Source organism: Ammodytes marinus, assembly GCF_949987685.1.
Source record: "Ammodytes marinus genome assembly, chromosome: 5".
In the NCBI taxonomy this organism is placed as follows: Eukaryota; Metazoa; Chordata; class Actinopteri; order Uranoscopiformes; family Ammodytidae; genus Ammodytes; species Ammodytes marinus.
The window spans coordinates 13,461,541-13,477,525 of NC_137234.1; the positions used below are offsets into that span (position 1 = coordinate 13,461,541).

At 41.9% G+C, this 15,985-nt stretch overlaps 2 protein-coding genes across 3 annotated transcripts in view; one reads left to right on the forward strand and one right to left on the reverse strand.

The window, feature by feature from the left end:
- Window positions 1-1,549: 1,549 nt before the first annotated feature.
- kcnc1b (potassium voltage-gated channel, Shaw-related subfamily, member 1b) lies at window positions 1,550-9,231 on the forward strand (the record flags this gene model as incomplete). Its single annotated transcript, XM_080028280.1, has 4 exons — window positions 1,550-2,116; window positions 6,321-7,242; window positions 7,834-8,007; window positions 9,092-9,231. 4 exons carry the CDS (start codon window positions 1,550-1,552, stop codon window positions 9,229-9,231), a joined length of 1,803 nt encoding a protein of 600 aa, XP_079884406.1.
- A 4,836-nt stretch (window positions 9,232-14,067) lies between these two features.
- Window positions 14,068-15,985, reverse strand: part of sergef (secretion regulating guanine nucleotide exchange factor) — a 10,602-nt gene continuing 8,684 nt past the window's right edge. The window contains exon 11 of one of the 2 annotated variants that reach the window (XM_080027141.1): window positions 14,068-15,143. In XM_080027141.1, the coding sequence (XP_079883267.1) occupies window positions 14,983-15,143 (161 nt within the window). In that variant the 3' untranslated portion in view covers window positions 14,068-14,982. Of the gene's footprint in view, window positions 15,144-15,460; window positions 15,589-15,985 lie in introns of those variants that run through there. The other variant, XM_080027142.1, reaches the window with a different exon arrangement.

Consider the following 15,985-nt stretch of genomic DNA (forward strand, 5'->3'; position numbering starts at 1 on the left):
GTCCTCTGCTGGCATATTTAACACAGGTGGAGGCTCATTATCGGACATATCAATATATTTAACGTTTGGGTAAATATCAAGTTCAATAAAAAAAAATTTTTTAAAGTTGATTTAAAAAAAAAGTATTCCACTTACTTTTAACATAAAGCCCCCCATTTGATTTAGTTATAGCCTATTTATTTGTGTTCCTTGTCGAATATAAAACCAATCTCACCCCGGTTGTTGGATAGGCCTATTATATTTTCTTGAATTTGATTGAATGTACATCTTCTAAGATACATGATATGCATGCTTGTTCATTCTTAATTTTTCCATAAAAAAAAGTACATATCAAGTGTTGCGCAAAAAAATAAAATGTTTTATCTTAACTTTCTTCAAAATAACTCCCCTGTCAGTGACACACACTATGAAGACTGCCAACAGGGCGACTCCAGTCTGAAATCATACATCCGTAAATCATAAAGCTGCGAGTAGATATACGATCAGACTCTTTCTGATGTTATGGGCGGATCTGCGCGTTCGTGGTTCCAGGGTCACACCTTCTCCAGCCCAGCTGTGCGTGAAGAGCGACCATAACTCTCCGAGCGACGGCGGTCAATGAGAGGGGGAGACAAATTGGGCAGCGATGACAAATTCAACAGCCTTAATTGGATAACTTGACACCGGGGTTTTAACTAATGCAACCTCTTTTACTGGACATGCTTCATCTGATCTGAGAGAAGAACTGGGCACGGTGTGAATAACAGGCAGTTTGGGCGTTTTTTTGAGGAGGTTGGTCGCCCTCTCGTCTATGATGTTTTTTTTTCTTCCTTTTGTTTGTTTAACCACGCAGCATTAAAACACGTCATCTACCTCCCTTCAAATTGACTGTAGATGTTTTGTTTTTCTCACCAGCGCATGAATGAGAGGAAAAGTCCCATAACACCGCTGAGACAAAGACCTGTCGCTAAACGCAGAGGAGGTGCGGGCTGAGCGTCGGTGTGAAGGGGGCGAGTCTGTAGGCAGCAACAGAGCCGAGAGACTTGAAGCAGCGCCGAGCCTCCATCAGGAGCAGCCGGACAGGCGCTGTCCTCTCAGCACCACCGCAGTCACATTGCACTGAAAGTCATAAACCTGCTCAAGACTTGAGTGGTCTAGTCTCATGAGCTGGGTTCATTCTCCCGGAGGAGGGGTAGGCTACGGCGTTTGTCGTTGCATCTCGACATCTTCGATTTACCAGACGATGTGACGTCCATTCTTAAGTTGATGCCATTGGCTGCAATAATTTTGGATTTTATTCTATACCCAGTGTGTTTGTGGCAGCTTTACGCGTGCACGGTCCTCCAGTGGCATGGCAGTTACTTATATAAAATACAGTTTTTAGAGGGAATGTAGCCCGGTGCGCGATTTCTTTCATAGTTGGTGGAAAAACGACAGGTTGCTTTGTGCGCTGCCCTCCCCTCGTCTTGTTTCTTTCAGTTCAATCACTGCCGTGCATGGTTGCACGGTGCGCCTATAGACTTACCTTTGCGATGAAGGGAACTTATTGGAGAAATGCCTAAGGGACGCAATGGGCCTGAGCGACGACAAGGATCGCATTGTGATAAACGTGGGAGGGATCAGACATCAGACATACCGCAGCACCCTGCGCACTCTACCTGGCACTCGCCTGTCCTGGTTGGCCGAGCCTGATGCACCCAACCACTTTGACTATGATGCCAAGATCGAGGAGTTCTTCTTCGACCGCCACCCTGGCGTCTTTGCACACATCCTTAATTACTACAGGACAGGTAAACTGCACTGCCCGGCTGATGTCTGCGGGCCCCTCTACGAGGAGGAACTGGCCTTCTGGGGCATCGACGAGACAGACGTGGAGCCATGCTGCTGGATGACATATCGCCAGCACCGGGAGGCAGAGGAGGCCCTTGATAGTTTCGGCGGGGGGGGCCTGTTAGACCTGTCGGGCGATGATCAGGAGCCAGATCTGGATCACGCTGATGATGTCGATGTGGATGAAATGACAAGGAGGCTGGCGCACGGAGACACTCCTGATGCCAGGAGTGGAAGCCTGTGGAGCCGGTGGCAGAAATATGTGTGGGCTCTGTTTGAGGATCCTTATTCCTCAAAATATGCAAGGGTGAGTGGATTTATATGATGTTTGTCAGGGCTTAGTTCTTCCCATTGATCTGAAACATCATTAGGAGTTATCATATAGGGAAAAGCTGAGCTTAAACACCTTGCTGGTTTGAATCAGTCAAAGTATAAACAGGAATTTAGACGTGAATGTGTCTGCCTTTTCTCCCCTTGATGGTAAAACAAAGATTGATGGGTCTGGGAGATTTCTAGAGGCGTTTGATGACCTTGAAATTGCCCTCATGGGGGTCTCCACAGCAGGGGGTGTGACTAAACAGTGATGGAGGGAGGAATAATCAACCAAAGAGCTCATCTGTCAAAATAATTTACATGCAAATCACCAATCTCACATTCCTCTATCTCACAGGAGAAGATCAACTCATTGTGACTCTCACAGGTCTTTGGGTTGATAGTTCCAGGACACAGGGATCCTTGGACCGGCTGGCGCTTTGGTTAAAATAGGTCAGCTACACATTAGGAAACCAGATCTTTGGCACCAGCAGAATTTCAGTGGCAGTCCACCAGATGAGAAATAGATTGCTGTTAGGGGTGACAGTTTTAGTGTTCATTTTGGGCACTTTTCCATCTGGGCACAAGGCCTCTCTGTAAAAGGACTTTACACCTACTTATTTCTGTGTGTTTTGAACCACTGCCTCCTACACAGAGGCCGCTGTGCTGAATGCTGGTTCAACAGCTGTAGCAGACTGATCTTTGCAATTAGTTATCAGGCACCGTCCAACAAGTGTTAACTGTATCGACACTCACTCTGAAGGCGGTTCAACCAACACAACCAAACGCATTTATTTAACATTTCACTGTCTACAAGCAAGTGGATTTTTCTCGAGCAATTCAAAAATATATGTAAAAAATAAACCTCTTAATGATGTGAGCAGGACAAAGCGGAGCGATAGAGAGGACTGGCAACGCTCCATCAAGACTGGGAAGAAGATTAATTAGAACTGAGCTTCAGAGTTAATTAATGCCTCCATTTACAGTGTGTAAAAAAACCCTTGTCACCCCATGTCACTGTAGGCCTATGGTTTGCCAGCAACAGTGAGAATTAGCCAATAAGGAGCAAACAGTCTTCTTCTGCCACCCTCCTACACACCACACTCTTCTTTTTTTTTCTTTTTTTTTAAGATATTTTTTTGGCATTTGGCATTCTATGCTTTATTGATAGTGTAGAGACAGAGTTGAAATGGGGCAGAGAGGGGAGTGACATGCAGAGAACAACCGCGGGCTGGAATTGAACCCGGGTCCGCTGCTGGCCGAGGCCCATGGGGGGGACGCCCTACCAACTGAGCTAAGGGCGCCCCCACACCACACTCTTCTTAACTGTCGCAAAGACCAATTATTCGCCGTAAGAGGTGGTCCAATAAGATGCAGCGTTGCTTTGACAGTTTGGATGGTGGGATGTTCACTGGTCTGAGCGAGCCAGTGTGTCAGGAGGCATCAGTGGTCAACATGGAAGCAGCTTATCAGAATGAGGCTTTGAAGCATGTTACTAGAAATGGTGATGTAGACAGACTTGACAGAATAAGGGCTAAGGGCTAAGGTCCATTAGGGCTACAACTAAGGATTTCATCAATGAGCTATCTGACTATTTGTTTCTTAGCGTAGCGTATTAAAGGTGCAGTGTGTAGAGGAAATTGTTGTTTGGCTTTAGATTTGGTAGAATTGGAATATAATATTCATCAGTATGTTTAAATCAGTGTGTGATCGCATGAATATAAAAGTTGTTTATTCTATTATCCTAGAATGAGCCTTTTATGTCTACATAGGAGCAGGATTGCACCGCCAAACTTTATTTTAACTTGGTAGGGGAAATATGTAATGATTTTGCATCAGAATTTCACAAAATCACATAACCAGTGTTATATACAGTATATTTTTGAGTTGTGTACTAAACACTCGGCCACTTGTCAATGAAGGGGGTCTGTCTTCTTCCTGAAAATCCAGGCGAAACCATTAGCTAGTGAAAACACGGGGAGTAGGGGGACGCTTGTGGTGTAGTGGCTAGCGCACCCGAAGAAGTTTAGAAAACATAACTAATTACATCTTCACCTCATCACTTGATATTGTGAAAAGACTTGAGACAGTGGTGGTGGATGATGTCATCATTAGTTACTAGCTTCTTTCCTTGAAGGTAATGACCAGTGTGTACCTCTTGTGTTAGGTAATTTACAATTATTCAGGAATATGGGCCATGTATAATTAGGAAGACAAGACTCTCCCCGACCATCAGGGATTACACCTGCTGTTGTTTCCAATCTGTTTGATTGTGGTGGATTCTATTATAGTGCAGTGTAGTGTACTTGTTGTTTTGTGTGGTACATACTGTAGAGGGGGTGGACCGAACAACAATATTATGCAATCCAATACAATAACTCCAAATACACAGTACTAATGCCCTAGAAATGGACTCTCAGTCTCTCTTATACTGCACAACCCAAGACTGAACATTATTTCTAGGACAATGGCGCATCTTTTGCATTTTCAATGCTTTTATTGATAGTGTATTAAGACAGAGATGAAATGGGGTATAGAGGGGAATGACATGCAGAGAAAGACCACAGGTCAGATTTGAACTGGGTCTGCTGTGAGGAGGACATCCTCCCCACACCCCTCCAAGGTGCATATTTCAGTATTTTTGTACTGGGTAGCATGGCACCAAAATCTCAAGTGCTCCTATTATCCTCACTCAACTGTTAAAAAGCTGGATTTAAAAGATAATTTAAAACCCCAAAAAACCATGCACATGCTACAACAAAAAGTTATTTGCAATGATTCTCCATCTTCTTCAAAACAGCTGTGTTAGTTGCTGAGGCTGTCTCACAAAGAACACAGAGCACATCCCTGCTGACTGAACAGAAGTCAGCTTATGCTGTTGTCTCTGCCCAACACACAGTTTCCCTCCAGACCATCCTACTAACATGGATGGAAAGCAGACATTCGTAAGCAGTAGTGATTTCCTCATCACAATGCGATGAATTGCCAGTGATGAGATGATGTGCTGAGGGCCTGTTTTCCATCTCGGGCTGCATGCCAGTGACACACTGTGAATGGACTTGATTACGACGTTGTGTTTCCCCTTGCTGAGTGGAATATACAGTATGTCAGACTTCCATGTGCCCAGACATGCCCCGCTTTTACTAATCACTCCCCTGATGCCATTCACAACTCCTCCCAACTGCTTAACTATGCTGTTACTGCAGAGCCTCACTTATTCTCTTTAAGCAAGCACAGACTGCTGTTTTTCCAACTTTTGTGATTCTTAGGATGATTGAGCAGATATCCTCTCTTCCTGTCTGCCTCTTTGTCCACCAACTCTGATTTATTAACTTCAGATTCATATTAAAGGAAATATCTGTTCATTCCTATTTAAACTACAATAAAGGGCATGAGCGGCAATGCGTACTGTAAACCAGTACAGTGTGGTTGGAGGAGGATAACATGGGGACCGGGTCGCAAAATACCCAGGAGATCATGCTGTATCTATTACACCATGTAGTACCCTGATATAGAATTATCCAAGCCCAAATGTGATGAAATGTGATCGTCTAATCAATACGTAATGAAGGCTAAAGTACGCTCTCGCCATTAAGCGAAATGTATGTTTCTCATAAAAGTCTGTCCTCAGCTTGGCAATCCTCTCAGGTCACCACGATTCCTTAGAGCTGATCATCTGGACAGTTTGACCTTGTGAAGGAGAGACTTAAGGGAGCGGTGATGCCGAAGGGAAAAGCCCCAGCTAAATTTAAACACAGGGGATGGGGGGGGTGGGGGGCACTAATGTCCCAATCACTGCTGCTGGCTCTTTGTTATTCTGCATGTAGAAATCTCTTGAACATGCCATGACCTTGAGATACAGCAGAGGGGGGAGAGGCAAGAATGGAAAGGCTACAATGATTATCCCTTTTACAGTGACACCTCTGAATCAAGACATGCAGAGAGCTAAGAGATAGAAAGGGGGGGATTGAGAGAGTGTGTCAATGCCACTGTCACTGTCAAACCAAAAGCCAATATGTCTCAGATAGTGGATTGAATTGCATTGTGTCGTGCTAAGAATTGCTGCCAGGACGTTGATCTTGATTACATCGCATGAATTACCGCTCTCTTTCTCCTCTCTGTCCTTCTTACCCCTCCCCATCTTATCGCTCTCCTCTCTCCCCTCATTTACCTTTCTCTGTACCCTCTTCCCTGCTCAGTGGGTGGCTCTGGCCTCGCTGTTCTTTATTCTGGTTTCCATCACCACATTCTGTCTGGAGACCCACGAGGCCTTCAACCCAATCATCAACCGCACTGAGCTGGAGGTGGTGGACAACGTCACAGTGGAGCACACCTACCAGGAGACTGAGACGGCGCTCTACCTCACCTACATTGAAGGCACGTGCGTGGTGTGGTTCACTTTTGAATTTCTAATGCGAATAACTTTCTGCCCGAATAAATGTGACTTCATACGCAACGCCCTAAACATCATCGACTTTGTGGCCATCCTGCCCTTCTACCTGGAGGTCGGCCTCAGCGGGCTCTCTTCCAAGGCAGCCAAGGACGTGCTAGGTTTCCTGAGAGTGGTCCGCTTTGTGCGGATCCTGCGTATCTTCAAGCTGACCCGTCATTTTGTGGGATTGAGGGTGCTGGGCCACACGTTGAGGGCCAGCACCAATGAGTTCCTGCTCCTCATCATCTTCCTTGCCCTGGGTGTCCTCATCTTTGCTACTATGATCTACTATGCCGAACGTATTGGAGCTAACCCCAACGACCCCAGAGCCAGCGATCACACGCACTTCAAGAACATCCCGATTGGATTCTGGTGGGCTGTTGTGACCATGACGACCCTCGGCTATGGAGACATGTACCCTCAGACGACCTCCGGTATGCTGGTCGGAGCCCTGTGTGCCCTGGCTGGTGTGCTGACCATCGCCATGCCCGTCCCTGTGATTGTCAACAACTTTGGAATGTATTACTCGCTGGCCATGGCCAAACAGAAACTACCAAAGAAAAAAAATAGGCATATCCCTCGGGCACCCCAACCAGGTTCTCCAAACTACTGTAAGTCCAGCATCAGCTCCCAACATCAGAGCCCCATCGCTCATGACGATGAAGTTTTCGAGATAAAGTTGTATCAAGGTAAGAAACAAGATGATGAATCCTCTTATCTATTGTTGTCTCATTACTTCTCCATCCTCCTGAAGCAGATGCAGTTCTATTCAGCTATTTCAATGTTTGTCTGTTCCCACACTTTAATCAGCTCATGATTCAAGAACAGTATTACGCAAATTACTTTCCCACTGAAAACAATCAATGAAGTATGTGATGAAAAGCATATTTTACTCAGAACAAGAGAATAAAGATTGATGGAGACTGAGTAATTTTGCTATTGATTTTTCATTTCTTAATGCAGTGACTCAGTCCTTGTCTCTGTTAAGAGTAATTGAGAGTCTGTAATCACTGTGTATTTGTAATGTTAAGAAAATGTCATTTGACGACGGTGTCCCTTGATTTGCTTTTCCACCGGTGGTTGCAATGTTATATTGACCTTTGATACAGTTTGTGCTCAAAACAAATTGAACAGTTCTCTGAAAATATTGGACTGCAGCTATGCAGCACGGGCAGTATTATTGTACGAGTTATCTCTACGTGCATTCAGGTAGAAGGTGAAAAAACTGACTTGAATTCTGAAAAGAATTTTCTTTTTTTTTCAAGCTCCAAGCTTTTCAGATTCCAAGCTGAACGGCGAGGCAGCTGATGCAGCTCTGGCCAACGAAGATTGCCCTCATATAGACCAGGCCGTATCGCCGGAAGAAATCTTCAGCCCCAGCGAGAGGGAGCGGCCCTGCTTTCTGGTCACCACAGCAGAACGCCCCAACCACACAGGGGGCAGAGTGAGGAGGGGTACGTACAGTAACAGCCAATCACAGGCCCCTGTAAGACACTGACACCCTGTAGACCGTAGACAGGCCAAGCCCTATTTTCCCTCTTCCTTTCCTGAGTCTGAGTGTCACACCTCAGTTTCTCACACGCACACAATAAAAACGCAACAAAAACTAAAAAGAAGGACAAACACACACACGCACCTCTTATTACAACCTTCACACACTTTCACAGCAGCTGCTTATCCTCAATCATTCCTTTGGGAATTGTATATATTCATGAGTCACAGTTATATCTGTTAAGGCCAAGCACAATCTCCATGAATGTCAATTATAACTGTCCACATCTACATAATATATTTTTTGATACCATTGCATAATGTAATACCCCTATTTATTTACAAGGAAGAAAGCTATTTTCGAGATTTATATGAATGTGTTGTCTTACATGCCTAAGAAAGCATTTATGTGCTACGTGTGTACAGTACAATGTATGTATAAGAGTTTTAATGATAAATATACAATGCAGGATCATTGGAGTTATGAGTACATTGCTCTGGACCATAACAATGCATGAAGTGTTTTGCTGATGGGTGCTACCAGTATGGTGACGGAGCACAACACAGATGGGGGAAGGCTAATGTCAATATTATTATTAATAGTTACAATTATAATTATATATTGAAAACAGCTCATTTTGGATTTAAAGGTTTTACACCTGATTTCCGGCTATACATCTTTATTTATTAAGTGATAATCTACAAAACATTCCTCTTAATTGAGTCAAGGGTGTCTCCGTCGCGTACAGTACAAATTTCTACTTGTAGCTGACAATACATTCCCTGCCTGAGGTGCCTACCTTTTCCAGTATTTTATAGTGTTATACTCCAAACCATTCCAGTACCACCCTGTGCATGCTGTTGTACTCTGGATGCACTCAATGCATGGAGATACATCATCTGTCTCAAGTCTGTATTGACCTGTTTCTTTGGAGACAAAAACAAGAAAGCAACAGGTTTAGTATGACCAATGAGGAACACCGAAACATTTTGTCATGGATACAGTGCTGAAGTGTACTTAGAACGTTCTCTGTTTTTCAACTGAAGGTTATGAAAAGCCTTGGAGCCTTAACAGCATGTCTGGCATGAGCGGGGATGCCTCTGGAGTGTCCTCAGTGTCCGCCCTGCCCTGCAGCCCACCCTGTCTAATGCAGCACTCACATTCTCCCATCCCATCCATTATGTAGCATGGTTGAGTAGCAGACACAATGCCATTGGTGGGCCAGTCCACACTCCTCCTCCTTCTTATCTTTCCTGTCAGATAATGATTTGACACTTGACTTCCCTCTTGCTTAATTCATTTATTTTTATTTATTTTTTCTGGAAAATTGTATATTAACTGTGCTAATACTCAAGCTTCCCAAGTGATTCTCCTTGGGTGTGTCATCATCTCCTAGACTATAGACTATAAAACATTGGCACATGCCACTCTGCATGGGTCACCTCAGTTGCGGCCAAAGCACTGTTCTACTTCTACCACAGGCTTCCCTGTGTTTACATCCATTGCCTGTTGCTCTGTTGCTTTTGATCTTGCATACTATTCTGCCAATAACTTTTTATCTCATCTGCTTTTTACAATTTTGTGAAAGACATTTTCATAAGATGTAACCCCTTTTAATGATATGCTGGACATTAGCAATACATGGCTTTTCAAACATATCCAAGAGGGATCATTGCCAGCTGTTAAGGGAACTCCTCCTAAGTGCTTTGTACGTTGCAAAGTAGAGACGTTATCATTTTGAAAGTGCAATCCAGACAAGACTTAAAGGTATCTCTGTGGCTATCTAAAAAAAAATTAACAAGATGTTCGTGATGTCCAATGCAAAACGGAGATTATTAAAATGTTCATGATATCAGTGATGAATACATCTATTGTCAACAGAACTAATTCTGTTTGTTCATTTGCATGAACTGCATGATAAATCATGTTAAACAAGAAGCTTATTGTATCTCAGTACATGTAAGAAAAAAATCACTTTCCTTTCGACAGCTTCTAAAGCTTTGTAATTTTTTATGCATTTTGAGACAGCTTTACTATAAGAGACTTAGTCATAGCAGAGATTTTATGTAGCTGCCATTCATTGCCTTTCCCCACATTAATATATTTATTTTCTTTCTTTGACTGGGGCCTCCAACTAAAATAGTGTGATTTAACTTGAACAATCAGTCATAAAGCCAACTAATGCTTTTATGAGCATAAACATTTTGTAATACAATTATAGTCTACAGCAACTTCTATCAAGGCAAAACTCATGAATTATAAAACAATGGTGCCTTCATACCTGGTGAGGCAAAGTAAAAGTGAGTGAACATATAGTATAATATCACAAAATCTCACCTAGTGTAGCATCAATACACTTTTCTACCATGCTCATGACAGTGTAAATTAAACTTTATTTAAAAAAGGTGTACAATGTACCTTTTGCAACCACCTTGTAACCTTAATTACAGTAAAATGATAGTAAAAAAAAACCTCTTGGTTTTTCTTGTTGCACTATCCAACACATACTTGGATTACACCTTTAGGGGGTTCATAGCTCCAAGAAGGAAAAAAAGTACTGACTTTAAAGCACTTATCTCAAGAATAAAATTGTATGATAAAGCACAAAATATTTTTAAAGGAGACCAGGCACCTCTACAGAGCCACAATATATCGACATGTCACAATGACTCTTGCAGTATGTAGGTTTTTTTCATTTAAAACATCAATACTATAACTGGCACATATATTGATACTTTTCCAATTATTATGCACAATTTTTTCAGGGCACTTTACAAAAATTTGTGTTGACCAATCAGAAATATAAATTCCTAGAAGAAGGTAGAAGCTTAGCAACTCATCTACAGTAAGTCTGTTTTTATTCTTAATGAGCAGAGTTTTACGTTTGGAGTCATGTCCCTTGTGGTAATTAATGGACGTTATATATATAAAAAAAATCAAACTTGTGAAGATTCGATGTGAAGAGATGCAGGTGAATTATATGCTCATGCAATTCAAGTGAAAAAAAAGAGTACAATACGTCACAGTATGGGATGTGGGTCTACTTGGACAAAGGTTAATGCATGTGTTTTACATTTATGCAAAAGAAAAGTATTACATAAAACATGTAAATATAAGTCCTTGCATGAAATAAATTTTATACACAATGAGCATTTAGACTCCGTTTTTATTCAACAGCACATGCAAACATACATCCTTCCTTTTCCACTAGCTCACAGCTAGTTCTTCCAACTACTGTTTGACCCTCTTGCTACCTGTGTCCTGGTCAAAGACAGCATTTAACAAACAAGGCGACTGTGAGAGCATGATGCAGAGTATACAAACGCATGACAATGACTGAACTACTGTACATAAACCTGTAAGAACGCAGCATGATCGGGCATGTGTATTAACCGACTCAGAGTCCAACCTCTGCACACGGACAATACATCATCATCTGATGCATTGGCTAAGCATGGGAAACACATGGTAAACCTGTTGGTTACCATGGGGAACTAATGGAGCGCATTTTCTTTATCCTCCAAGCCAGTCATCTCTCACCTCTCCCCGTGCCTCAGAGGTATCCATCATCACATCACTTCCCCCATTCTACATAATTTGTGTAATAATTTATTTTTGTTATTGTTTTTTTATATGTTTATAGAGACCCAGCGACAGCACCGGAGCAGACAACCAACAGAGTCAGTTTGTGTTATGAACCATGGTGTACCAACCACTATGTGTATGACCCATAACGACCCATCACCCACCTGATAGCGCTGTAGCATTATTGTGTGTATAACTTAGTATTTTTAAATGGGTGTTACAGTGACAACCTGTGCATCACAAACTCAGCATAGATGTAGCACTGAGGAAGTTTTGTTGTCAAGCCTTATTTAGCTGAGTATATGTTATTGCTTATTGTGTTGTAATTTGTGCCTATTTTTGGTGTGTGCCAGTGCTGTAAATACGCTGTTTTGTGTGTGTTGAAGTTGTGTGTACCAATGTTTTTTTGAGTGGTCATCAAATATGTGTGTGCTTCTTCTGCTAAATGAAAAAAAATGTTGCTCCGATTTTAATCACCCACTGCCTCCTTCGGGCAATAATCTGTCACTTGTCACGTCAGCCAGACATAACAGTTGAAAAGAAATTGTTAACTTTGCACTTTCATGGTCACATATTTGTAGACTTTTGCAATGTTTTGCACCAGTGAATTTTTTAAATCATTTGATATGATTTCAGGCATCAGAGAAAGAGAATGTCCAAAAAAAAACAAAAAAAGGATTATAATTAAAAACAATTATTAATGAAGCATTGAAATTGTACATTTTAAGATATTATAAATTGGTGAATAATTTAGGTGGGTAAGCAGTTCTTATATAGGGCTAAACAGAAAGGAATAGTATATACTAAACATTAATTGAATGTTGATATACACACATACTGTATGTAGTGACACTTTCATTTAAAGAAAGCTTAAACAGTTTAAAACATATATGAACTCAGCTCACAGCTCAGAAATTGAGAATATTATGTAGTCCATGTTTATTGACAATCATGAAGAATCGGATAATTATTCTTTTTCTGCAGACATGTAAATTGGTATACTAACCAATGCCAAATCATTATGTCAAACTGGGCAAGTGCCTCTGTTATGCAAATTATTCTTACCACTTACCAGCATGATGCATTCATGTACATCTTATTTTATATTAGTCACCAGCCATTAAACACAAGCATCAGTTTACTACTCAAAGAGTGCACAGATACAATAAGGACCCCCATATTGATCTGCCTCTACAAGCAAGCAATGAGCAAACCTTATTAAAAACATAAAGGAGAGCCATTGAGCACAAAGTAATACATCATTGTTTGTATGGAAAAGTAAGTGAAAAGGGACCAACTTTATACCAAACAACTGCAAACACACTGCCGACAAACTACTGAGGTCTACAGTTCTGTGCAAAAGTTTTAGGCAGGTGTGAAAAAAACAAAGAATGCTTTCTAAAACGGAAGGTTTAATAGTTTGGCAGAAACCAGTGGGACCAAGGAACATCCATCTGCTGTTCCCAACATTGAGGACACCATTAATCCTGACCAAATATTCAACTCCATTTACAGAAACTCATTATTGTACCACTCTCCAGCCCTTTAGCGAACAACTGCCTTTTTGCTACAGCTAAATATTTCAAACTTTGGCACATCAGTCCAGAACACCTACTGCCCTTTTTCTGAGCCCCAGTTCCAATGTTTTTGTACATAGTTGAATCAGTTGGCCTTGTTTCCATGTCATAGGTACGGCTTTTTGGCTGTATCCCTCCAAGAAGACCACTTATGGCCAGATTTGTCTGGACAGTAAATGAGTGTACCTTGGCCCCACTGGTTTCTGCCATTTCTGAGCCGATGGCACTGTTGGACATCTTCCAATTACCAAGGGAAAGAAGGCTGATGTGTTTTTCATCTGATGCACTAAGTTTCCACAGCCTGCTTTGAAATATTAGACTGGGAGAGACCTTACTTATCGAGTATAACTACCTTGTTAGCTCACTTGATATTTGTCAAAATTGATAAAAAGAAACAATTATTATTTATATTTTAGAAAGCATTTTTAGTTTACAGCATTTTTTCACACCTGCCTAAAATTGTTGCATAGTACTGTATGTTCAGTCTGGAACAGCTTGTCTGAATCTGCCAATAGAGCTGAGCACAAATGGAGGGATGGTGCGCTGGTCATTGTCCAACAAGGATATTAAAAGACAACAGCTGTTATCGATAAACGGAATCAATATACCAACTAAGAGGCGACTAATATGTGCCATTTAGTAAGATTTCAGAGTGTGTGTTTTGAACACTGTAATTTGTGGTTAATTATCTCAGTAAGGTGTGCAGTGATAGTTTTGATTGGTTTGTTGTTTAGGGATTTTTCTTGTGTCTTTTTTGACCGATACAGTTCAGGCTTGTACAATAAATAGTGAGAAATAAAAAACACAGAAATTATCATTTTTCAACGAGTGTTGATTTATTTGTTCAAACTAATGCAGGTAAAAACACGTTAATTTTACTTTCATCAATGCATAATTAAAGTCATACAGATGTTTGTGTTATTTAATTTGCATAGAAATTAAGCATAAAACTACAATCTTTCAATAAGAAAATGTAATCAGTGTTAAACTATGATCAATGAGCCATTGTTAATTCAGGTGTTGCCATTGCCCTTGACCGAAGCACTGCCTACAGACATGCAGGTCCTCGGGCGCTGCTGCACTGCAGGTGCCCACATCTTGTAAATATGTAAACTGTCAAATGCAGCGGATGAATCTTCCCCCAACAGAGATTCATGAAGTATAAAACGTGAAAGTGGTGCAAAATAACATGAAAGAATAAGAACATGCTAACAAAAATATTAAATCTGTGATTTACAGTTTACGGTGTATTTACAGTAAATCATGAGATGGCAGAGATATTCTCAGAGTGAAGTGCAAAGATTGACTGCGTCCTGACACTCAAGATCACAGCAGTAAAACCGCTGACATGGGAAGATTGAGCTTTAGCTCCAGTCCAGCCCATCCCTCACATGGATGGACCAGGAGCCATAGGCATGGTCATGTCCCGCAAAGCCATCGGCCCCAACCGTGTCCATCAAAGTGATGGGCTGGTCAGAGAAATGATGGCTTCTGTCCTCATGTAATATAACTCAGCCTGTGTCCAACCACACAACAGTATTTATGAAGACTGCATTGTGAAGACTGAGGGAGCTAAGGTAGTTTATTAGAGGGTGAAAGTTATTGAACAGTATATTGGAAGGCACTTAAAATGTGTAGCATAGGCTTTGCCACCAGTAAGCCACTAAATCAATTTGAATTATGTTAATTCAGAAATTAGTCCTGTCTCTTTTGTCTCCGAGACTGAATACATTTTCCTGCTATGATGTCACTGAAGTCAGTGAAGAGTTGTATCTTTAGTCGGTCGTCGCAGCACACAGTGCCATTGAGTGTCCGGCTCCACAGCCAATGAGAAGAGGTCTGAGACCAGGAAGGAGCTGTGGCTGAAGGACGTCGGTCTGTGAACCTTCTCCACACATTCCATGTTCGTTCCAGCCCCAGGAGAGGAGATGCCCCCCTGAAAAGGAGAGGGGTCATGGGTCAGTGGAGCTGACAGGAGAGAGACGGGGCTCCTGTAGCATGTAGGGTAAAATTAGCAGCATGGAAAGAAAAAAATGTCTAGGGGCAGAAAAACAGAAGGCACAAGATCTCACACACACACACACACACACAGCTCCCAACGGCTGAAAAAAAAAGGAGGCAGTAAAAAAGCCTCCCTGCTCTGCACAGCTGGTGAGGTGTTGGTGGGTGTGGTCAAGTCTACATCACAGAGGAGACACGTGCCATGGCAACACGGTTACCTAATAGGCTATATCGCCATGGCAACAGAAGCGAGCTTGCTTTCTCAAGGGTAACACATCTTCAAGCTTTCCCCATGCCGCAGTTGTGTGTGTTTCATGCCATGTCTTCATTTATTTTCACCGTGGCGTTTATTTTGTCTCTGTGCGTCTTGTATCTCGTCTCTGAAAAATCGGCAGTGCCGAAAATTTGGATTGGCCAAGTCACACATATGCTTTGGCCAGTTAACAGAGAGAGACATCACACCAGCAACTTCTGTCAGTTAGTCACTCTGCCAGATAGGGTTTTTGTATAACAAACACTCACATAGCCCCTTCTTTAAGATGCTGCATGTTATTTCTAAGTCCTGGTTACATCATTTATAACGGTGCTTAATGTGTCTAAACATTTTGTTCTTTGGGAAAAAGCCTTATTTTGGTGCTGCGCTAAATTCACGGACTCACTGACTGGAGTACATCAGTGTTTCCATAGCAACAAAGTGCCTGCCAAATATTCTGCACAACAAAAGGATTAAATTCAAGACAATAAAAGCAAAAGCCATTTCCTTGTTAACATTTCCTG